General features: G+C 46.7%; 1 protein-coding gene across 11 annotated transcripts in view; it reads left to right on the forward strand.

The window, feature by feature from the left end:
• Nucleotides 1-25,382, forward strand: part of cfap61 (cilia and flagella associated protein 61) — a 383,529-nt gene that overhangs the window by 153,736 nt on the left and 204,411 nt on the right. For all 11 annotated transcript variants that reach the window (XM_085981775.1, XM_085981777.1, XM_085981776.1 and 8 more), the window contains 2 exons: nt 1,488-1,694; nt 2,297-2,431. In XM_085981775.1, coding sequence (XP_085837901.1) covers nt 1,488-1,694; nt 2,297-2,431 — 342 coding nt within the window. The remainder of the gene's footprint in view (nt 1-1,487; nt 1,695-2,296; nt 2,432-25,382) is intronic.

The raw sequence follows: 25,382 nt of genomic DNA on the forward strand, positions 1-25,382 counted from the left end.
CATCTGTCATCTCTACTTCACCTGCCATCTATTCCATCAACATGGGTGCCATTTACACTGTCTCACCTTGGTCCTCAGAATCTGACCACGATAAGCCCCAACACCAACAGCACCAGGCACACCAGCAGCACCAACAACAACACCACCAACCTTCTCCGCAATCACCTGATGCTGCACAGGACAGAGGGCATCAGCACCTGAGCACATTGCTGCCAGGGATGGCCTCATCATGGCCAGATTTACTTAACTTGATGCTGTACGCCCATATGGCTGCCACATGATGCACCAGGTTGGCACCACCCCACACCAACACTATAAAGCATCCCTGCAATGCCAAGCGATTCTTTTCACACTCACCACCATTACTGGAGATACTGTTATGTCTCACAAGTCACTGCAACTCACTAAGCCACTTCCAAAGGTGCACACAAATCTGTCCAAGTGTTGAAAGTAAAGATTTTTATGTTTGACAGCACATTAAGGGAAACTTTACATAAACATTGGATAAAACACCCAAGCGGCTACCCTTGTGAATCTACTTGTGTGTCATCTTTCTCTTCCGCGTGCTTCTATGAGGTGCTAGCCCTGTGGCTTCAGCAGAGGTAGCGGCAGCTTACTCACTTCCCTGCTGTCAAGGAGCTGGAGAGCACATTGCTGCACATCAGTGGGGCCATGAGGACCCACGTCTATGCTGACAGCCCTCCTAGAGAAACCAGCAACGGGGTCGCGACCCCCCATGGCCAGCGCCCTCACCGGACCCGCCCAGGTAGGGAAACTTCCGGTCGATGTTTCCACTTGTGGGGGAGACCAAAACTAGGGGCCATAAATGTAAGATAGTCACCAGTAAATCCAATAGGGAATTCAGGAGAAACGTCTTTACCCAAAGAGTGGCAAGAATGTGGAATTCCCTTCCACATGGCGTAGTTGAGGCAAATAGCATAGATGCATTTAAGGGGAAGCTAGATAAGCACGAGGGAGAAAGGAATCGAAGGATAGGCTGATAGCGTTAAATGAAGAGTGGTGGGAAGTGGTTTGTGTGGAGCATAACACCGACAAAGACCAGTTAGGCCAAATGGCATGTTTCTGTGCCGTAAATTCTGTGTACTTCTATGTAACTCTATGTGTGCCATTTTGCATTGGGAAATCCAGGTGCGTGTTTTATGTGAATGTGTGTTTAGATGTATGGAATAACCTTTACAGAGAAGGAAAGTGCATCATAAGGTAAAGTTTGTGAGGTTCTGCTCCTGGCACTTTCTCCAATCAATTCTCGATCTGCACTCCTGTTGAGTGAGACTCTGTGCTGGTACCAAAACCTCATAACATATGTAATGAATTATCTACAACAAATCCCACAGTAGTTTAATTTCAATTTTTTTCCCCCACACATTAGTTTGTGACAGTTCATTATAAAGATGTTCCTATTTTTATCTGCACTAACTGTAGGTATTTTTTTCCCCTGTTCAATGAGATTTTTTTTCACCTGCCAGGATATTGAATATATCCGTTCACATTATAACATTGAAAACTTTATCTACTTCAACCATCACCAACGTGAAGAACATGGTCATCTCTATCACTTTGCTTTGAACCCAATTTTCCATCACCGTACCAGACATTTTCTCAAAGAGATACTTCGGATCACTTTTAAGACATGCCTGTACTACCCTGTTTACCCAAAAGCATCACAGACTAAGGTAAAAACAACAAAAAAACTGTTAGTGTTTAACAGATATTGTAGTATACCAGTTGTAATTTAATTTTTTTTTAAATGTACTTCTGTTTGTTTTTATTTTCCATCTACATGTGCTGAAGTTGTTATCTGCAAAGAGTGGAGAATACAGTTTTGTGAATTGGGTGGTTTGTTATGCAGAACTTTAGACCTAGATGTAGACAGTTGACGATGGCCTAAAATATTGTCTTAGTACAACATTAAATTTACCTAAACGAAAGATGCTTCTGATTTTTCTTTAGACTTAATATGGCTGATTTGTAATTAGCAGTGATTTTTTTTCCATTTAGAAACTGCCATAGTGTACATTGCTAGTGCCATAAAGCTTACCATTTGTTTTTCTGCAATTTCCATAGAGACTATAATATCATTACTCATGCATCATATTTAGGCTCATTAGTGCCAGCTATAATGGGAGATTCATTCTTAAGCTTCAGGTGATATTTTAGTTGTTTTGGCTTAAATTTTCTTGAGTTTTTCACAATATATTTCAGAGTTATTCATTGAGAAGCTAATGAATTATCTTTACATTACTTCCTGGAAGTAACTGTAAATCTTTTCTTTCAGAATAACAGTCCACATGCTCATTCCCTGACATCTGCCCTTCATTACCTAGTTCCTGTGCGCCGGAGACGACAGATTATCTATCCATTAGAACAACTTGGCATTAACGCCCCATCAAAGCGAATCACGCAGGATAAGGTGGGTGATAGGAGTTGTAGCAGGGAGGTGGCACTACGCCAGCCAGTTTTAGGACTTTGTAGATGGAGCAGTTTTTCTGTCTATACATACCCACGAGAATTTGGCTTCTAATTACTGTTTGGCAAAATGAACTAGAGATTTTAGTTATCATCCCCTCACAACCTGAGGAATCTGTGTATTTGTGTAGTCAACAGTGCAAACAAATGGCATACTGATCTCTGTTCATCCTTTAATCATCTAGAAACATTTTTATATTTAACTTCTAATGTTGCATCAGTGACCAGTGTGACTAATAATATAATCTAAATAGGTGGAACATTTTGTTGCAAGTTTCCATTATTGTGCAATTTCATGTCTTCAGAACAGTATTGAATGAATTGCTTGTAATTTTTCTTCTTTTCCTGCATGCCTAGCCTTTGCTCACAACTTGCCTTATGACAATATAGCCATGATCAGAAACTTGTTAAGTGGGCAATCTATATGTAAATTTTAAATACAGCAAGACTACGATGAGATCAGCTCCAATTTGTGAACAATTATATAAGTCTTAGTGTTGATGACAAGTGATCTACCATCAGTAAAACCTACACTGTTATAATTTCTGTCCTTTTTTAAAAACATTTTTCATGGAAATTTCAGGCAATTTGAACATTCTCATTTTTACTCCAGGAAAAGTTTCTTCCCAAAGTAAAAAATACAGCAGCGTTATTTTAACAGCATGGCACTCATTTTGCAATTCAGTGCCAATTGCTTGATTCTCTGTACCTTTTTTCAAGCATCACGGTTGTTAAAATGCATACTGTTGTCCGGCTGATAAGATTACTCATATTCATAGTCGTAATTCTGAGACCGTAGACTCCATTCATGAGAAAGACCTGTATAATTAACTTGGTCAATAAACTGGGTTGCCTTATTGAGTTACTGTCCAAATGATTAACCTGTTTTTAAAAAAAAAATTATTTAGATAATTTATAGAACAGAACAGGGAACATAATCATAACATACAAGATAGCTTAACAAGAAAAGAGCAGTACGAAAATTAAACAACAGGGTTAACTGGAGATACTGAACATGCCCACTGAAATATCAAGAATACAAAGATTCAGCCATTTACAACCTTTGGAGTGTCACAATAGTACTACATTACTCGAACAAATATTTGAAAGTAAGTTTCCAGATGATATTACCATGAACCAGTTAACTTGCCTGGAAGGTCACATACTCACTTGAAGGGTGGTATAAGATCAACACCCCACCAGTCTGAGAACAGAAATTCCACAGGAGTTTTGTTTCTCTCCTTTAAAAATGCAGAGTTGTAGATGGTATGTGTAGAAAGTTTAAATGGGTGGGGGGTTTATTGAATTCAACATGTCACTTCTGACTCAGTGTCAGTGCATGTGAGATGCAAATCTGAATTTGTGTATATAATCTGACAAATTGTATTTAAAACAGATTGAAAGAAAGTACCCTACCTCCCTCCAAACTACTAAGAAGCAAGAGTTGACTGCACTGACTGAGGAGTGGGAGGGGAAGATGAGGGTAGGCACAGGGCTCTTGGAACCCTCAAAGCTCCCATTACAGCCCATAGAACCTTTGACAAATTAATGCTCATGATCATGGATATCGCGTTATCTCTCACAAATGGTATTCCTGGAAACAAGACCCTTTTTAAAGACCCGGGATTAGAAATTCATTAAAACTCAGGAATGGGCGATATCTTTAGAAAGGTTTGAGAATTAGTTCCAGGCGCTAATGCTTTAGACAGCACGCAAAATTCATTCTCACTGCTCAAAGAAATAATTGGGGTGCTAAATCAAGTCTTAAAGGCCTAGCTCAGTGGTGTTACACTCAAAGGGTGGATCAATATCGGGTGCAGTCTAATCTCAACTCATCATTGCCACAGGCTTTTCCCAGTACTTAAAGGGGAGGTTCATTGATGCTGCAGCACCTCATTCTCAGCATTGCCGGCTGTGCAGCTGCCTCAGCAACGAGAAGCACAACAAGGAGAAGGAGCCGGAGGACTGAAGTAGGTGTGCTCATGGCAGATCCACCTCAGTCAGGTGGTCAGGGTGATTGAATGCTTCAACAAATGCTACATACCACCATCTGTACCACAAGCTTCACACACTGCCCAAAGCACCAGACCCCCAGCACTCACCCACCAACAATCTCTACCTACCAACACTCACACCTACATCTCACGCCTTGCACACAGTGACAGCCATTCAACTATGGCAGGCACAAGGGTCATTAATTATTAGAATGAATGTGATATGTTTATGCATAAATTTATTGATGGAGTTTGCAATATTTTGTGGACTCTCTCATTTCACCTTTGCACCCAGGAGGATGCTATGATATGGCATGACACAGGGATGGTATGATGGGCATGTGGTGAGTAAAAGGGATCTGGGGTTTAAGTCATCCTACTGTGAGGCTGGAGGTCTGTTTGGAGGAGGTGGCAGAGTTCTGTGACCACCACCTTGGTGATTTGGAGCCGTCGAATACGCTGCTCCTCGCTTAATTGAAGGTAGGAGAACTGCTGTCGGAATACCCTCGGCGGGTAAGGCCTCCTGGTAAGAACCCTGATGTCCCTCCTCATCCCTCTGCACATATGGCCCTGTATTTCTGGCTGTCTACGCTCCCTCCGCTGTAGATCCTGGAGGGCGAGGTGACATGCCCCCAATAATGTTGCCAAGTGTAGCAATTTGAATCTTTGAACAATAAATGTAGCCATTTTGCACTTGCCAGAAGACTGCTGATAAAAAAGAAGCTTGAAATTACTCATACAAACTGCTCCACTGGCTGAAACTGACAAGAAGCCACTGAAACTAACCTGCCTTGACAGCTGCAAGTGATTAATGCTGATGCCTTTAAATAACATCATTGGAGGCCGGCTTCCGTCAGCTGTGAGCCTGCCCTTCCTGTCGCTGTCTGGTCGAGACGCAAAGGTAATTGGCGACAATGAATTTTGCAGATCGGGCACCCGGTGATCGTTGCACGCTCACTGAAGTCACGATCTGCCTGGCGTTGAAGTCCCCGGCGGTACCTCATACCAGCGGCGCAACGACGGGGCTGGGGGGGAGCGATTTGCTGTTTGACACTGGATTTGTCTTGCCCTGGCGCTACTGCATCAGCACCCGGTTTCCGTCCTCTGCAGGCGTTAACGGGAGGCACTAATCTCACGAATATTTGCCCCCTTTTGGATATTATGTGATCATTTTAAGCTCTGTTATCCTGTAATTATGTGGCAGTTCATTGGGGCCATTGTGATTTAAAAATGCATCACCAGGGTTGTGTGCCTGATGTAACCAACTGAAGCAATTATTTATAATGTAATTACATAAAATAATCCTTAAAGCAGTTATTTGGATATTATATCATTAATAACCTAGAAATTTGATTGATAAGGGAAATATGGAGTTCACCTTACTGAATGTCATTTACTAAAGGTAAGCATTTCATGACCATGTATACATTCCTCAGTCTCTTTTCAATATATCTGTTTTTAATAGAATATAAGGTGCTGATTTGAACTTGTCCTCCAGTAGATTGCAACTCGTGTTGGATTCGATGCTAGAACTGCAAAATATGTCTTTAATATTAAATGCACTGTTTCAATTTATCCCCCCTTTTAAAATAGTTTTCTTCCTCCCCTCCTATTTATTTTACTTGTATTGTGTACCGTTTCTTGTCTGAGAGGATCGCCAGATGGCCTACAGGCTTCTGCCATTGTTGCTTTTGAGACACCAGCAGGTTCTTTTTCACTCCCTCCCTACAAGAAAGCTCCTTTACCTTCACATTGTGCACTCTAACAAAGATCATGAACGTGTGATGTTTGTAATAGTATTGTAACCATTTTGTAACTGTTGTTTCAGGTTTTAATTTATACAGACCACTAAATTTAGTTATATTACTTTCTTACGCATGTTACCAATTTTCCATAATTCTTACCTCCCGACTTTGGCCCAATGTAAAAGGTTACTTTGCATTTTTGTCTTCCAAGTTTATTAAAAGTGTTTCAGTGGAGCTGTGTTGTGATGCTGCATTTTGGAGTGTTACTGAGCAGCATCATAGAACAGAGGAACATAGATTTCAGTTCCAGTTTTGGGTGCTTTCCATAATTGTTTCAAGTTTCAAAAGTCTACAGGGAGTGGTGTGGCAGGTGCTGAAGTACTTTTTGCTGACTTCAAGGCTTCTGTACACACCAGTTGCTCCCAGACATGCCTACACTAGTAGGCATTCCCCTTGGAATACAGCATGACTGGGAGAATGAGCAGAAGCCATGCAGAGCAGGTCAAGCTGCTAGAAGAGGGAGGAGGAGTAGGGGGAGAAGGGCTCTCAACAGGAGGCCATATCCGCCCAAGGTGTTCAGGGAGCAATTCTCAGCAACGACTGATGTTTGAGACGTCTGCGCTTCACTAAAGAAGTTGTCACTGAAATGTGCCAACTGCTGCAGCCTCAATTCCAACCTCAGAGTAGGGCAAGGACCGCATTGCCAATGCCTGTGAAGGTGACCATGTCTCTGAACTTGTATGCGTCTGGCTCCTTCCAGGCTGGTGCTGGAGATATTAGCAACATCTCACAGTTTGCAGTCCTCTGTTGCATAAGGGAGGTCACTGAGGCTCTTTATTCAAAGAGAGATAACTTCATTTCATTCCCTCTTGCCAGAGAGAAGCAGGCGGAGCAAGCACGAGGGTTTGCAAGGATTGCAGGCTTCCCCATGGTGTAGGATGCCATTGACTGCGCGCACATCGCTTTGTGGGTGCCACATGTCAACTCTGCCATGTACCGGAACCGAAGGGAATTCCACTCCCTCAACGTACGGCTGGTGTGTGACCATAGGCAGCGCATCATAGAAACAGAGAAGATAGGAACAGGAATAGGCCATTCCGCCCCTCGAACCCACTCCGCCATTTAATGAGATCATGGCTGATCATCCAAATTCAGTACCCTGTCCCTGCTTTCTCCCCATATCCCTTGATCCCTTTAGCCTCAAGCAATATATCCAACTCCTTCTTGAATATATTTAATGAATTGGCCTCAACTGCCCTGTGTGGTAGAGAATTTCACAGGTTCACCACTCTCTGGGTGAAGAAATTCCTCCTCATCTCAGTCCTAAATAGCTTACCCCTTATCCTTAGACTGTGACCCCTGGTTCTGGACTCCCCCGCCATCAGGAACATCCTTCCTGCATCTAGTCTGTCTAGTCCTGTTAGAATTTTATAAGTTTCAATGAGATCCCCTCTCATTCTTCTAAACTCCAGCGAATATAAGCCTAATCGACCCAATCTCTCCTCATACGTCATTCCTGCCATCCCAGGTATCAGTCTGGTGAATCTTCGTTGCACTCTCACCATGGCAAGAACATCCTTCCTCAGATAAGGCGACCAAAACTGCACACAATACTCAAGGTGTGGTCTCACCAAGGCCCTGTACAACTGCAGCAAGACATCCTTGCTCCTGTACTCGAATCCTCTTACTATGAAGGTCAACATACCATTTGCCTTCTTAACTGCCTGCTGCACCTGCATGCTTACCTTCAGCGACTGGTGCACAAGGACGCCCAGGTCTCGTTGCACTTCCCCTTTTTCCAATCTATTGCCGTTCAGATAATAATCTGTGTTCTTGTTTTTGCCACCGAAGTGGATAACCTCGCATTTATCCACAGTATACTACATTTGCCATGCATCTGCCCAATCACCCAACCTGTCCAAATCATACTGGAGTTTCTCTGCATCTTCCTCACAGCACACACGCCCACCCAGCTTTGTGTCGTCTGCAAACTTGGAGATACTACATCTAGTTCCCTCGTCTAGATCATTAATATATATTGTGAATAGCTGGGGTCCTAGCACCGATCCCTGCGGTACTCCACTAGTCACTGCCTGCCACTCGGAAAAAGACCTGTTTATTCCAACTCTTTGCTTCCTGTCTGCCAACCAGTTCTCTATCCAAGACAGTACCTTACCCCCAATCCCATGTGCTTTAACTTTGCACGCTAATCTCTTATGCGGGACCTTATCGAAAGCCTTCTGAAAGGTCATGCAGGTCAATGCCCGGTATCTTGGCAGCAGTCATGATGCATTCATTCTGCAGCAGTCCGCTGTGGCAGCTGTATTTCCCTCACCACAGCAAACCAAAGGGTGGCTACTGGGCGACAAGGGATATCCGCTGACAAGGTGACTCATAACTCCAGTTCGCAACCCACGCACACATGCACAACATGCATACAATGCATGCTGCCACAAAAAATGTGATAGAGCAAACCATTGGCATGCAGAAGCAACGATTCCACTGACTGGACCACTCTGGAGGAGCCCAGCAGTACTTGGCTGAGCGGGTCTCAAGACTTGTGGTGGTATACTGCATGCTGCATAATCTTGCCATCATGAGGGAACAGCCCTCGCCGCCGCCAGCGAGAAGCTGAGGAGCAGGAGCACAAGTAGGAAGAGGAGGAAGGGAGGCTGCAACCTAGATAGCCCCTTTCTGCCCGGGCTGTACGTGAAGAACCAATTCAAGTGCGATGCCAGTAACCGCAACCCCAATTTCCATTTAACAACAGTCCCACCCTCCTTACCTTCCCTCTGTCACTAACCATCACATCGTCCTCTTGGCCACAATGCAAAAATAAAAACCAATACAAAATAAACATTGCAAACCAAATTTATAAATTAAATCATGCCATATTTCGGGGATAAACTTAAACTAATCACCCTTGTGCATTCCCTTAGTGTGCCTGTCATCTGCCTCTCCTAGTGTTCCTATGAAGTGCTACCCCAGTGGCTGCAGCATGGCTGGTTGAAGGCTGCTGACTTTCAGTGAAGAAGACTGCAGATGGCCTTGGAGGATGACCTCGAGTGGCTCTGGGCCTAGAAGGCCTGACTGCAGACTGCACCATCTCGGCATGGGCAGCAGCAGTTTGGGCTGGCTGGTTGACAGGCAACAGCAAGGGCACTGGCGGAGTGGCAGGGGTGGGATCACGACTGCTGTCATCCTAAGAGAGGACATGATTACGCCATCTGCAGCTTCTCAGTCAGAAGAGATTGTAGGATTAGGGGTAAGTGGGATGTGAGAAGGAGGATTAGATATGAGGACACCATCATCTTCAATGGATTCAGCCCCGCTGTTGGCCACCGCCTCAGCAATGGCCCTTCCGATGATGACCAGCACCATCTATTCCATGGAGGTTAGAGCATGCAGGTGCGCCTCTCCCCCTCCAGTTAGTTCCTGCTGCCTCCAGTTGTGTGCCACCTTCTCCTGCAAGAGAGAGGGCAGTGTGCCAGTGAGTTAGTGCAATATGATTGGGTGATGTGGCTGTCATGGTTGAATAGCTGGCAGTATGTGCAAACTGTGAGATGTGGGTGTGAGGCTTGCAACTGTGCTAAGTGTTTGAGGGTAGGGTGAAGCATATGAATGTTAGGTATGAGTCCTGTCTGATAGAGATTGTTGGTAGTTGAATGATGGGGGTGTGGTGAATTTGAGCAGTGAATGAGGCGAGTGGTGCAGTTAGTAGGATATGGCATTTGAAGATGCATTCACTGACCTTGACCGCTCGTGTGAGGTCATTAATCCTTTTGTGGCACTGCACCCAGATCCTCGGGGATAAACTCCTGGCATTGAACTCCATGGGTATCTGCTCCCACGACCTTCTCACCGTGCGTCTGGAGGGCCTTCTGCACCCCTGCGGATACAGGACATCTCTCCTCCTTTCCCCCTCCTCCATCAAGACCTCCAGTGCAGCGTCTCCCCTGATCAGCCATTATTCTTTGCTGCACAGCACTATTCCGAATGATGTCAGCACCTCCAGCAGCCACAAAGCACCTTCCCTTCAAGAGGTGCAGACTAGCTTTAAGCAGTGCAGGCTAAGTAAGTAACAATATTGGGCCCCCTGTTGATGCGTGCAGCCAATGAACAGTGTAATTAACGCTGGCTGCACGCAGAAATCATAACAATGAGCCGGCAGCATGAACATGGCATGCTGTCTGCATTACATTGAACGGGCGTGGGGTAATCACGCATCGCGTTCCCCGCGCCCGTTTTGTGGGGCTATCCAATTTAACCCCCAAAGCCTCATAACTCCTTGGGCTAGAAATTCATCTGTTGCATGCCATACCTTAGCGTCATGAAATGGCGGCGCCGCTCTTTCACCAGCTGGTGGTGGGGCCCGCGGCACCCGCCATATTCGTGGCCCCCCATTGCGCTGCCGGTATCTGGTCGTGTCCTGAAAGAAAATTGGCGGCGTAGTGACGTCATTCAGCGTGCAACACCGATTTACCATCACCATGCCGAAATTCGACCCTAGCACTGAATTCAGCGCTGGGTCCTAAGCATGCCAGGTTAACCTGGCATGCAAGCAGGCTGACAGTGGCGATGTCTGCACCTCTTAAAGGAACAGACACATCGTTATGGCAAGTTTGGATTTAAGGGGGGAGAAATTCGGTATCTTAGCGTCCCCTGTTAGTGCCTCCGGGGGCACTACCGGGCGCGGCAAAAGTACTGACGCCCACGAAATTGACGTGGAGGTTTGCAGCGGCGGTAACCACTAGCGGCACGATCTCCTGCGCCTGGAGATCGTGATGTCATTGCTGTGCGCATCGCCCCAGTAGCGCCCCGGGCACGAACTTCGGCCCTGCCCCTTGCAGCATCGCTGGGCGACAACACCGACAGCTGCAGGGAGGCGTTGTTCAGGAGGCCGGGCACTTCGGGGGTGTAAGTTAAAGGGGATGTTGGCACGGGTAGGAGAAAAATTTTAACCACGTTGCAAGTGATTTTTTCGATTGCTCCTGGGTCGCGATCGATCAGCCCGGCACTCTGCTGGAGTGCATGGGACTGATCGGGCCAGATCGCGGCTGCTGTCAGGGACCAGCTAACTGGTTCCAATGCAGAACCTGCAGCGGTGGCCCTTCCCTTTAAGGGAGGGAAGGAGTCTCGGATCGCGGCAAAGCTGCACGGGACATTGTGCAGCGCTGCACCACTACCACCCTGCCTGCGTCCTTTAGTGCCCCAGGAAGGAAGTGGAGCACTTGATTTAGTGCTCCACTTCCTTCCTGGAGCGCAAACACCGAATTTTGAAAAGCTGAGAATCATTAGCGCCTGGCGCTATGTTTCCCAGCTTTCAAAAGTTGGCGCCCCAAACGAGGTGATAATGAATTTCTCCCCCAAGGTTTTGGACATGGATTTTTTTGATTTTATTGAAGTGATGGCTTACTGCAATAGATGTAAAAAGTTTTTTAAGTGTGTAGGGAACACTGCTTGATGCTTGCAAGGGTTCGGATGGTAAATGAAGGCCTTTGAGAAGACAGAACATGCTGCAAATACTCAGCAGGCCATGCAACATCTGTGGAGAGAAAAACAGAGTTCACGTCTCGGGTCGAGATGCTGCCTGATCAGCTGAGTATTTCCAGCATTTTATGCTGTCATTTCACATTTACAGCATCTGCTTGCAGAGAGAAGAGGAAGACACAGAAGAGGAGAAAGCAGACAGAAGGATGCATCCCAGACAGCCTCTTTCTGGCCGAGATGTCAGGGATGGAATCATCCGCCTGTGCTCCCAGTGACCACAACCCCAATTTCCCTTTCAATCGTAGTCCCACACCTTATCTTCCATCTGTTACTGACCATAACAACATCCTCTTGGCCACGATGCTGAAATAAAAGCCACCACAAAGCAAACTTTGCAATCCACCTATATACGTTTAGCCATCCAATGTGACATCAAGAAATCAACTCATCATCTGTATGTATTCTCTTAGTGAGTGTCTTGTGTGTCCCTTTGCCTGCCCTAGTAATGTCACGCAGTGCTACCCCAGTGGCTGCAGCATGGCTGGTGGAAGGCAGCTGACTTTCAGTGGGGGCCACTGGAAATGGCCTTGCTGGTTGACCTTGAGGAGCTGGTGGCTGGGAGTGTCAAATCAATCTTCTTCTGTTCTTGTTCACTCTCCTCTCCCTCTTCTTGGTCACCCACTGGTGGTTAGGCTGCATTTCTTGGGTGTGTGAAATGAGGAAGGCACAAGGGTGGAGTTGTGGTGAGGGGAGGGCGGGAAAGCATGAGGTGCATGTCAGAAGGAGGATAATGTATGAGGATACCAGTATCTTGTATCATTTCAGCCCCGCCGCTGGCCAAGGGCTCAACCATGCCCCTGCCAAGAATGGACTGCACTGTCTTGTCCAAGGGGGTGAGGTGAGAGTAGGAATGGGAGATGTGCCTCGTGATTGGTGCAGATTGTTGTTAGGTGAGTAATTGGGGGGGTCGTGCATTGAGCTGTGTGTGACGCTAGTGGTCTAGTGGTGCAGTTGGTAGGAGACGACTTTTAAAGATGCATTCACTGACCTTGAACAGTGGTCTGAGGTCATGAAGCTTCTTTGGGCACTGGAACCAGATGGTGGGGGTGACACTGATGGCAGTGATGGCCTCAGTGATGTACTCCCACATCCTTCTTTCTGGAGGGCCTCCTGGCCCTTGTGGGTAGAGGGCCTGTCTTGCAATGTTGACCCCCTGCACAAAGCTGGAGTTCCATGTGCAAGACCCTGGATGCCCCTTCCCTGGCTTGCTGAGCCATTTGTGTTAGTGCTGAGGCACTTTTCTAATTTTTGAGGTTAGGAAGGGAGTTCAGCTTTAAGAGCTGGATATTCACATTTGGGTCTTTTTAATGTTAAATATTTCTAAAAGGCAGAAAATGCTGAAAACTGCATTGTTTCACTTCATTTTATTTTGTAGTGCTTCAGTGTGCATGGCTCCTTTAATTCTCAGACCTCTTCATTACCCACAATTCCTTGCGAGCTCCACAGCCTCGCTTCCAGAGGCTGTGTGAGGCTCGAACACCACACCTGCACAGGAACTTCATCTCGGATGCCTCCAGCAATGCCACCAGGACAGCGTTGCACAGAAGGTAAGCGCTGCACCAACAATCTCCATCCCCCCCAGACCAGTTTTGCTCTGTTAGCACGATAGCAAAATACTGCAGATGTTGGAAATCCGAAATAACAACAGAAAATGCTGGAAAAACTCAGCAGGTCAGGCAACATCCGTGGAGAGAAATTTGAGTTGACGTTTCGGGTCGAACCCTTCTTCAAAACTGGAAAGAAAAGAAATTAGATCGAAGGCAGGGCTGCGATCAGACAAAAGAAGTGAAAGAAACAAAAGAGCGAGACGAGATGGTAATAGGCTGAGATTAGGTGTAAAGTGTACTGGCAGGGCAAGAGATAGCTGTCAGGTGTGAGAGAGAAACAAAAGGAAAGGGGGGGGGGGAAAGGAGTGGAAAAATTACAAGAAAGAATGTGTAATAGGGGCCAAGGTTATGATCTGAAATTGTTGAACTCGATATTGAGTCCGGAAGGCTGCAGAGTGCCTAATCGGAAGATGAGGTGCTGTTCCTCGAGTTTACGTTGAGCTTCCGTGGAACAATACAAGAGGCCAAGGACGGTGAGGTCCGAGTGGGAATGGAGCGGTGAATTAAAATGACAGGCGACCGGAAGCTCGGGGTCACGCTTACGGACTGAACGGAGGTGTTCCGCAAAGCGGTCACCCAATCTGCATTTGGTCTCCCCAATGTAGAGGAGACCGCATCGTGAGCAGCGAATACAGTATACTAGATTGCGAGAAGTACAAGTAAATCGCTGTTTCACCTGGAAGGGGTGTTTGGGGCCCTGGACAGTGGGAAGGGGGGAGGTATAGGGGCAGGTGTTACATCTCCTCCGCTTGCACGGGAAGGTGCCAGGTGAAGGGGAAGGGCTGTTTGGGGTGATAGAGGAGTGGACTAGGGTGTCTCGGAGGGAGCGGTCCCTACGGAATGCTGAAAGGGGAGGGGAGGGGAGGGGAAGATGCGTTTGGTGGTGGGATCACTTTGGAGGTAGCGGAAATGCTGGAGGATGATCCGTTGAATGTGGAGGCTGGTGGGGTGAAAGGTGAGGACAGGGGGAACCCTATCGTGGTTCCGGGAGGGAGGGGCAGGGGTGAGGGCAGAAGTGCGGGAGATGGAACTGACACGGTCGAGGGCAGTGTCAACCACGGTAGAGGGGAATCCTCGGTTGCGGAAAAAGGAAGACATGTCTGAAGCACTGGTGTGGAAGGTGGCATCGTCGGAGCAGATACGGCGGAGACGGAGAAACTGGGAGAATGGAATAGAGTCCTTACAGGAAGCGGGGTGGGATGAAGTGTAGTCCAGGTAGCTGTGGGAGTCAGTGGGCTTGTAGTGAATATTGGTCGATAACCTATCCCCAGAGATGGAGATGGAGACGGAGAAGTCGAGGAAGGGAAGGGAAGAGTCAGAGATGGACCATGTGAAGGTGAGGGAAGGGTGGAAATTGGAGGCAAAGTGAATGAAATTGTCAAGTTCGGGGTGAGAGCAGGAAACGGCACCGATACAGTCATCAATGTATCGGAAAAAGAGGTGAGGGAGGGGACCCGAGTAGGACTGGAATAAAGATTGTTCCACATAGCCCATGAAAAGGCAGGCATAGCTAGGACCCATGCGGGTACCCATGGCAACACCTTTGATTTGGAGGAAATGAGTGGAGTTAAAGGAGAAGTTGTTCAATGTGAGAACAAGTTCAGCCAGGTGGAGGAGGGTGGTGGTGGATGGGGACTGGTCGGGCCTCTGTTCAAGGAAGAAGCGGAGCGCCCTCAGGCCATCTGGGTGGGGGATGGAGGTGTAGAGTGATTGTACGTCCATGGTGAAAAGGAAGCGGTTGGGGCCAGGAAACTGGAAACTGTTAAAGTGGCGGAGGGCGTCCGAAGAGTCGCAGATGTAGGTGGGAAGAGACTGGACAAGGGGAGAAAAGATAGAGTCAAGATAGGAAGAGATAAGTTCCGTGGGGCAAGAACAGGCTGAAACGATGGGTCTACCAGGGCAGTCCTGTTTGTAGATCTTGGGAAGGAGGTAGAAGTGGGCTGTGCGGGGTTGGGGAACTATGAGGTTGGTGGCAGCGGGGGGAAGATCTCCAGAGGAGATGAGGTCAGTGACAGTCTTGGAAATGGTGGTTTGATGTTCAGTAGTGGGGTCATGGTCCAGGTGGAGGTAGGAGGAGGTGTCGGAGAGTTGGCGTTCAGCTTCCGCTAGGTAGAGGTCAGTACGCCAAACAACAACAGCACCACCCTTGTCAGTGGGTTTAATGACAATGTCAGGGTTGGATCTAAGAGAATGGAGTGCTGCAAGTTCAGAGGGAGGTAGGTTGGAGTGAGTGAGGGGAGCAGAGAAATGGAGACGGCCGATGTCACGGCGGCAGTTAGCGATGAAAAGATCTAGAGAGGGTAAGAGGCCGGGGGAGGGGTCCATGTAGAACGGGAATTCTGCAAGCGGGAGAAAGGGTCAGTTGTGCGGGGGGAAGACTCCTGGCCAGAGAAGTGGGCACGGAGACGAAGGCGGCGGAAATATAGCTCAACATCGTGCCGAGCTCAAAATTCATTGAGGTGGGGGCGTAAGGGGATGAAGCTCAGGCCTTTGCTGAGGACTGATCGTTCAGGGTCAGAGAGTGGAAGGTCAGAGGGGATAGTGAAAACGCGGCAGGGGGTGAGATTGGGAGAAGGGGGGTCAGAGGAAAGTGAAGGGGAAGAAGGTTCCGGAGGGGCGTTGGTGTCCAAGAGTTGATGAAGCTTGCGATCCTTGACATTGGAAAGGAAGAAAAAAGTTTTTTGTTGAAGCGTCGGATGAGTCGAAGGATGAAATGGAACGGTGGACCAGGACAGCTTTGAGATAGAGTGCGCCGGTGTTGCTGAAGAGAGAAGTCGAGAGTGTTCATGTGGCGCCGCATGGCGTTGAGCGTGGATCTCAGGATGCGGCGAGAGCAGTAGTTCGAAGAACGATGAATATCTTAGAGATATTTGTAATCCTGGGTGGATCCGAAGCACGAAGGGTGGAAGTTTAGTTGGAATCCACGTGGAATAAGTCGGAACCGGAGACAGTTGCTGAGGAAAATGATGTGGCTGTGAAACCGAGTCTTGGCAGATACCTGATCAAACTCGAGAAGGGAAACTGAAAGTAATGAAGATGAGCAAGGTTGAAGAGCCAAACGGAGATCCCGTCGAAGAGAAGAGCAGAGCTTCTTCAAGGTAGGCATTCCTAGAAGAGGTGTGGCAGTGAACCAAACACTAGTATGATAGCAAAATACTGCAGATGTTGGAAATCCGAAATAACAACAGAAAATGCTGGAAAAACTCAGCAGGTCAGGCAACATCCGTGGAGAGAAATTTGAGTTGACGTTTCGGGTCGAACCCTTCTTCAAAACTGGAAAGAAAAGAAATTAGATCGAAGGCAGGGCTGCGATCGGACAAAAGAAGTGAAAGAAACAAAAGAGCTAGACGAGATGGTAATAGGCTGAGATTAGGTGTAAAGTGTACTGGCAGGGCAAGAGATAGCTGTCAGGCGTGAGAGAGAAACAAAAGGAAAGGGGGGGGGAAAGGATTGGAAAAATTACAAGAAAAAATGTGTAATAGGAGCCAAGGTTATGATCTGAAATTGTTGAACTCGATATTGAGTCTGGAAGGCTGCAGAGTGCCTAATCGGAAGATGAGGTGCTGTTCCTCGAGTTTACGTTGAGCTTCCGTGGAACAATACAAGAGGCCAAGGACGGTGAGGTCCGAGTGGGAATGGAGCGGTGAATTAAAATGACAGGCGACCGGAAGCTCGGGGTCACCCTTACGGACTGAACGGAGGTGTTCTGCAAAGCGGTCACCCAATCTGCGTTTGGTCTCCCCAATGTAGAGGAGACTGCATCGTGAGCAGTGAATACAGTATACTAGATTGCGAGAAGTACAAGTAAATCGCTGTTTCACCTGGAAGGGGTGTTTGGGGCCCTGGACAGTGGGAAGGGGGGAGGTATAGGGGCAGGTGTTACATCTCCTCCGCTTGCACGGGAAGGTGCCAGGCGAAGGGGAAGGGCTGTTTGGGGTGATAGAGGAGTGGACTAGGGTGTCTCGGAGGGAGCGGTCCCTACGGAATGCTGAAAGGGGAGGGGATGGGAAGATACGTTTGGTGGTGGGAACACTTTGGAGGTAGTGGAAATGCCGGAGGATGATCCATTGAATGTGGAGGCTGGTGGGGTGAAAGGTGAGGACAAGGGGAACCCTATCGTGGTTCCGGGAAGGAAGGGCAGGGGTGAGGGCAGAAGTGCGGGAGATGGAACTGACACGGTCGAGGGCAGTGTCAACCACGGTAGAGGGGAATCCTCGGTTGCGGAAAAAGGAAGACATGTCTGAAGCACTGGTGTGGAAGGTGGCATCGTCGGGGCGGAGATGGAGAAACTGGGAGAATGGAATAGAGTCCTTACAGGAAGCGGGGTGGGAGGAAGTGTAGTCCAGGTAGCTGTGGGAGTCAGTGGGCTTGTAGTGAATATTGGTCGATAACCTATCCCCAGAGATGGAGACGGAGAAGTCGAGGAAGGGAAGGGAAGAGTCATAGATGGACCATGTGAAGGTGAGGGAAGGGTGGAAATTGGAGGCAAAGTGAATGAAATTGTCAAGTTCGGGGCGAGAGCAGGAAACGGCACCGATATAGGGTTAGCGCTGTGGCCATTTTCATAGAAACATAGAAGATAGGAGCAGGAGTAGGCCATTCGGCCCCTCAAGCCTGTTCTGCCATTTAATGAGATCATGGCTGATCATCCAAATTCAGTACCCTGCCTCTGCTTTCTCCCCATATCCCTTGATCCCTTTAGCCTTAAGAAATATATCTAACTCCTTCTTGAGTATATTTAATGAATTGGCCTCAACTGCCTTCTGTGGTAGAGAATTCCACAGTTTCACCACTCTCTGGGTGAAGAAATTCCTCCTCATCTCAGTCCTCAGCGGCCGTTAACTCCACTTTGCTGGCTAGCATAAATTTCTCCCCCCTTATCTTTGTTCATAGCCTCTCTGCAAGTTCTCTTGTTCAGCAGTTAATGGAGACCTTTCACTAACAAACATTCTAACAGGTAGGTGTTAGAATTCTTAAGGATTCGGACTTGATACCAATTGGTTACAGTAAATCTTTTATTAGTGTACGCAGCAGAGATCAATACCTTTCCGTGTATGATGGCAGTAATTTACAATTCTGAATGGTTGTTACCCGTTCAGTCACTGGACAGAATAGCGTGCGTCATCTTCTTCTTTAGTTAGGTAGGTGTTAGGCTCCAGACAGTATTACGTCCACCTACACAAGCTCGACATCCCTTGTGGATCTTCTAACTCTGTTCTTGAATTTTTGCAAATCCTCTTCTTTTATCCCCTAAAGTTCTGATCATATGACTTAAAAAGTCCAATTGTGTTTGTTCACATAATGTTTAAACTACTGTTTTTAAATTGCTTATCAAGCAATTTCCGCACATCTTGAGTTCAGTTGCAGAAGACTTAACTGTCCAGCATCTTTGCACAGATATTAGTTTTAGTCAGCAACAGGATGCATTCAAGGCCAAACTCATTCTTGCACAAAAATACTGCTCGTTCAGCAAATAGCTATTAACTCTTTAAATTGTTACATAGGACCACGGCAGGTTAGGCAGAGGAAGTAGTATACCTATAGCTGGTGGGCGGACCCACTGAGGAAGAAAGAGTTCCCATCTCTGGACCAACTTTCAGTCAAGCCCAGATTACTAATGGACTCAACCTGAGTTTATATTGAGGAGGCACTTGAGGTTATGAAGAGAAAGCAGATTTTGCCAAAACCTGTTTTCTTGCAGCAACCAGTTGACAGAGCAGAAATGTAATGGATGTCAACTCCAGCACTACATAAATACAGACTTTACAATCTTTTAGTTCTCCATTACAAATGACAGAAACAGCTAGTGATGCCTGACTGTTAGGCTGGAATGTTTGCAGGCGCTCAGAGGGCGGGTTTAAGGCGGATCCGCTGTCAAAATAGCAAAGATTGACAGCAGTTAGGAAACCCGCTGTCAACCTGCCTCCGCGCGAGTTTCCTAGGTGTCGGGCCTGTCAGCGGAGAACTGACCCGACACCAAGCAGTGGGGTTTACAATTGAGCTCATTAAATGGCTTGTTAAGAGCCAATTTAATGGTATTTTGAGGCTTCCTTCCCATTTTATGTGCTTCCCCATGGGGAACACGCCAGCTCACCCTGCCGTGATTTGAGTCTGTTCTGATGTTTCTGACAAGCTGACAGCTGCAGAAGTGGTGTAAAGGATGCCATGTTGCAGATGGTCAGTTTCAGAGTGCAGAAACTGTTTGTTACTTCATTTGTAATACATAATTCTTTAACTTGCAAGTGTTTAGAGGCAACTGTATTTCCAGTGCCACCTCATTGGAACAACCTCTCTCACCATTGACAGATCGCTTTTGTCATCTCACCTGCAGCTGCCATCTATTGCAGCAACATCGGTGCCCTTGAAAAAATCAGACCTTGGTCCTCTGAATCCTTCCACGATCAGCCCCAACACCAACATCACCAGGCACACCAATATCACCAACCTTCTCTGCCATCACCTGATGCTGCACAGGACACAGGGCATCAGCCCCTGACAACATTGCTGCCTGGAAGGCCAGCGATGGCATCACCATGGCCAGATTTACTTCACTTGACGCTGTTAACCCTGGCTGCCACATGATGCGCTAGGTTGACACCATTCCACGCCAGCACCGTGAAACATCCCTTTAATATCCAAGCCATTCCATGCACACTCATCACTGCGGGGGGCAGGGAGTTATGTCTCAACATTCACTGGAACTCAGTCAGACACTTCTCAAGGTGCGCACAGATCTGTCCAATAAGGGGCAGTGTTGGAAAAATAGATTTCACTGTATGACAACACATTACCAGAAACTTTGCATGGACATTGGCTAAACCTCTCAAGTGCCTACCCTTGTGTGTTGTTAATTGGTATGCTTGCAGTAGGATGAGGATGAGTGTGAGGGGTGGCTAGTGAGATGGGGAAGTGATAAAGTAGATAGAGAGGGTTGGGTGGAGATGCAAGGTAAGTTGGTGTGAGTAAGGATGTGTAGGAGAAGGGTATGGAAGGCAGAATGATGGGGATGTTGTTGAGTGGCACAGCAGGGTGAGTTTGAGTGTGACTTTGCAGTAACGTTTTGTGATCCACTGAAATCATTGAAAGGTTGGCGCCACTGCAGCCAGGGACCCCTGACGACATCCCTGCTTTTTCCCTCCTGTGCAATATGTAACCAGGCTGCGTTGGTGTCCTGGGGAGGTCTCTTCCGCCCTTGGAAGGGAAGAGAACATCCCTGCGTGCTGTGACTCCCTCCATAAGCATATGGAGGGAGCCATTGGAGAGACTGGGTGCAAGCGTCCACCTTTGTGCAGTGCTCGTCAGTGTTTGCAGCACCTCAATGCTGTCAAACACTGACAGAACAACTGTCAAACTCAATGTGGCCGTGGTCCCTTTAAGGAAACCGGCTGATGACATGTCATCAAATGACATCAGACCCGCTTCCTGTTAATTGGCCGGGAAGCCCACAGGGCGGGCTTAACAAGGCCAATGAAGGGAAAATCCCTTTGACAGAGCGGCTGCAGCCAGGATCGTGACTGGAACCTGGAAACCAGCTCTCCCGCCACCATCCCGACACTGCTGATAAAATCGCAACCTTAGAACTCAGGTTTTTTAAAAGTACCGTTTCAATTTTAGTGGTTTCACAGCCATTCTTGTGAATGAATGATCCAGAAGCTTTACCCAGAGCTAAAAATTACCCCAAGCGCACTGTACTTTACATAGATTACCTTCTCAACCTCCTTGGTAGATGGAATATGAAAACATAGATCAAAACATTTGTACAGGCTAATATTACTACAGTATTACAATTTGAAGCATAATGTATTATGTCCGTGAATGATTGAGACACGGACAGCAGGAGTTGAACAAAACAAGTCTTTACTGATTGAAGTCAATCGGGAAACTGAAACTACAGAGGCTCACTAGCGCCTTTTATACAGGGGTGGTCACTGCCGGTACTGCAGTCTGAGACCAGTTATTCTCTTAAAGGTACATACACAACATAATGAAGCATCAAATTTAGGCTACTACGAGAGATACTATTATGTTGATGTAATCCCTTTAAATGTTGTGCTGTAGGAATCGACAGATCCCTAACTGAAGCACTGAGGTCGAGTCAGTCTGATAATAAAACGAAGTTTAATAGAAACTAGAGAACAAACAATTGCATGCAGGAGAAATAATCAACAGGTCTTTTCTGGTGCTGGTTTCACGAGGTCTGAGTTGGGAACCTCCCACTCTCTGACGTCATGACATCACGTTTCCCGCCGTTCGGGGCGTCACGTGACCAACGTGATGACGTCATCGCGCTGATTCTGGGGCTTATCCAGAACGGCTATTTACATACAGTAAACAAACATAGGTGCTGTAGCACTCTGTTAAAGGCAGTTATACATTTATACAGGAGTCCGTTGGTGGCTTTGCCACAGTGTCACTTGGAAAAGCTAAAGAAAGAGTCCGCGTAAACTTCTTCCATAGATGCATTCTTTAAAAAAAAAGAAATGTAAGCTTAAATGCATTATTGTCCATCAAAGTAAAAGCTACAATTTGTTTGTGTCTGCACAAGGTAATATTCATACATATATATATTTTCAGTACTTTATACATATATATATAGCACTGAAAAATCTATTGGAGTTAACTGCTTTCGCAGCTGTTCTCCATCAGAGATTCTCAGAATTAAACAAACTGGCACAGCAAAATATAAATAGTCTATCAAAATACTTTGAATTTACTCCTGCCCAAACTCTGTTGAAGAAAATTTCCAAATCACAAGTTTCTTGGAGGTTCTCGTCTGGAAGAGCAAAAAAACCCTGTTTATGAATCATATTTCTCATTAATCTCACCATTTACTATGACATAATTTTAACAGCTGCTGCATTTTTTAGACATGCAATTAGTTTAAAATGTTAGGCGACTTGCTTTGTGTACTTTCAGACAAAAATTAATCATGGTTAATGATATTCTTCAAAAATCAATGTGCATTCAAGGCTGCAATATCAACACCAACTCCAGCCAATCATAACACTCATGTCTTCTGACACAGACATGGCACCAGTGTGATATCATTTAATAAATATGGCTGCCAACCCTTTCAATAAGCAAATGAAACAAAAAATCTTACAGGCAAAAGTTCAAAGAATATCGTCATTGGTATTCTAGATGTGGGGAGGGGAGAGGTTTAATGACAGCTATTTTGTGTTTCAAAGCCATGCTTCTAAATTTCCAGGTGATGAGTTTTGCTGTATTTGCAAGTTGAGTTTTAAGAGTTAGTTTATTTGCATATCCATTGGAGGCTCCCATGTAAAATGGGAGTCATTTGCCAGAGTGCTTGGAAATTAGACTGCAGCTTTGAAAAAGCCAATATTGGCTGAAGATTGCAGCAGCAGACTAGAGGATCAGCAGTGAAGTAGCAAATGGGATTGTCTCACTGAGTTGATTCCTAGGTAGGGTGACTGGATGTCTCATGAGTGTTTTTGTGTCACATTTCAAAAATCTCTTACCACTGGAACATCCGGCAGAGTCAGTCGAAGAAGGGTCAAGTAGCATGGCAAAGAGGTATAAAAGAAGAGCCTACAGTTTCAATGAGTCAGCCTGCATACCTTTCTCAATAAAATAGAGCAGAGGAAAGACAAGCTGCTGGGTCTCCATGGGAGAAAACATCCAAAAATGGTCTCTCACGTCATGTGGAGGGAAGTGACACTGGCACTGAATACCAACTCTATCATCCCTCCCCAGGACTGCAGTTCAGTACCGCAAGAAGTTCAATGACCAGACCAGGGCAGGCAAGGTAACCACTGCCCACTCTCCCTTTTCCTACATCAGAACCCTGGGCACCCTCACCCTCTAAAAGTAACACAAGTTAAGGTGAGCACTAACTTGGGATTTTACAGTATTGTATCACTATCTCCCCTTCCATGCAAAACATTAAAACCTCTTCCTCCACTTTAACATCATCACAACTCTTGTTTCGGCTGCCCCTGTGCCACCTGACAGACACTCCTGAGTTTTAGCCTTCAGCTAATTCACTAAAACTTGTGCATAATGTGCATGAGTAACAGAGCACCAGAGTGGATTCCTGATTTTAAAGAGCTCACCCCCTAAATGGAGCAAGTCATGGTGCTGATGGAGAGGCACTCTTTTCCATTCCATTGTACCAGATAAGAACTAGATAGTGTTAGTGAGGATGTGGACTGGATGATTCACAGAGCACGAGGGAACTGGAGGAAGGGGTGAAGATGTGCCACATTCCCAACCGAGGCTGAGGGGAAGAATGCCCATGGCTTCAGGGTCATAGAGCGCAGAACCTTGTAATTGCCTGAAAAGAAGGATGCAGGCTCTGAAGTCAGTCTCCGAGAATGTGTGCCAATTGACAGATGTAACCGGTATGACTTTCGAGCTTACAGCCCTCAATGGTGCAACATAAGGGAAGCTTTGTCTTCATTGGAATCTGCAGCACACTCCCACCTAAGAAGTGACCAGAGACCAGTGGTTGCCTCCATCTCTATGGAAGCACAGACTACTAACTTGGTGGCAGTTGGGGATGGAATAGGCAGAACCCTGCATATCAGCTTCCAGACCCTAGTGGCTAGGATGGAGGCTGTGGTTCCTCTGGATCTGATAGTTGCCATTAGACCAGCTGTCCTACCAATCAGTGGAGATATAGTTCCAGGGTCCAGTGGAATGGCGACGTCTGGAGTCTACCTGCCTGATGCTGCCATCTCTTCAGTCTTCCCCTTCAGAGCTCCACACTTGTGGCACATAAGATGGAACACTGGGCTGCCCAGGAACAAGTTCTATAGATTCAGCCAGCAACGGCTTCCTCCCAGGAGCAAGTTGCCATCAGAGGAAGGCTACCTCAGTCCTGTTACCCTTTTGCAGAACATGAGCAGCCAACCACCTTTCAGGATACTGGCTTTGAGATTGCTCCTAGGATAAGCACTAGAATAGGACAAAGAAAGGTATGTTTTGCAGGGAAAGCACAGTTTCAGGAAAGATTAGGTTGGCATATTTTCATTTAGGACTTTGTTATATTAAAATAGAATGTGCACCTTTGTTATTCATTGTTGTTAGGGTCATACAGGAAAGGGTGTACTTATTTGTTGCTGACTTTATTCAACACGTGATTATGATTGACATTGTCATGTCGGGGCAATGAAGTCTGATGTTATGTGATGTTCTAGGATGGGCACTTGATTGAAAGCTTGTTCCATTATTTGTAGGTGGGGAGAAGAAGTTAAGGTAGTGATGGCAAAAGTAGACTATGTTTTTAAAAAAAAATGAGAAGACTGCAGTGGTGAATTGTGCTCTAATGCCCCTTGCAGCAGTTACTGAGTGACAGTCATCATGGCCTCGATATTAATCACCCCATAACAGGCGGGAGAGAGTCGGCGAGGACGGGGGTGGGGGTTAAAGAATTGAATACGGGGAGCGTGTCCCCAACATGCCGCACACGTGACCGCCGCCTCAAGGAAGTCTTTGGACTCCCCACTGTCGATCGCGGCCTCTCTCTCGCCCATGCCGATCCTGCCCTCTCTCTCCCCCATACTGATCGCAGCCTCTCGTTCCTCCCTTTCTTTCGGATAAGACATTAAACTGAGGCCCTGTTTGCTCTCTCACGTGAACGTAAAAGATCCCGTGGCACTAATTTGAAGAAGAGCAGGGGAGACATCTTTATTTTCTTTCCTGCCGATTATGGCCTCTCCCCCTCGCCGATTATTGACCTCACCCACCGCCCCCCCCCCCCCCCGACTGCTTCAGGCATGGGTAAAGGATGCTTCTTGTTTGTCCTTACCCAATATGGTGGATGGCGCAGTTCTGGTCGCTTGCCTGACATTTTGGGGCCTTAGGCAACCGTGTAATGCCTGAAAAACGGGGGATATGCGACCCAATTTCTAGGCCTGAAACTCTTCTCATTGTGGTGTCATAGTACATATTTTCTACAGAACGCAATCTTTTAAATAATAGTACATCTTAAATATTTTGGACTTTTAAATACAGTTTTATGAGGAGCTTATAAT

Source organism: Somniosus microcephalus, chromosome 3 (assembly GCF_052327205.1).
Source record: "Somniosus microcephalus isolate GS21.2 chromosome 3, FLI_Smic_1.0, whole genome shotgun sequence".
In the NCBI taxonomy this organism is placed as follows: domain Eukaryota; kingdom Metazoa; phylum Chordata; class Chondrichthyes; order Squaliformes; family Somniosidae; genus Somniosus; species Somniosus microcephalus.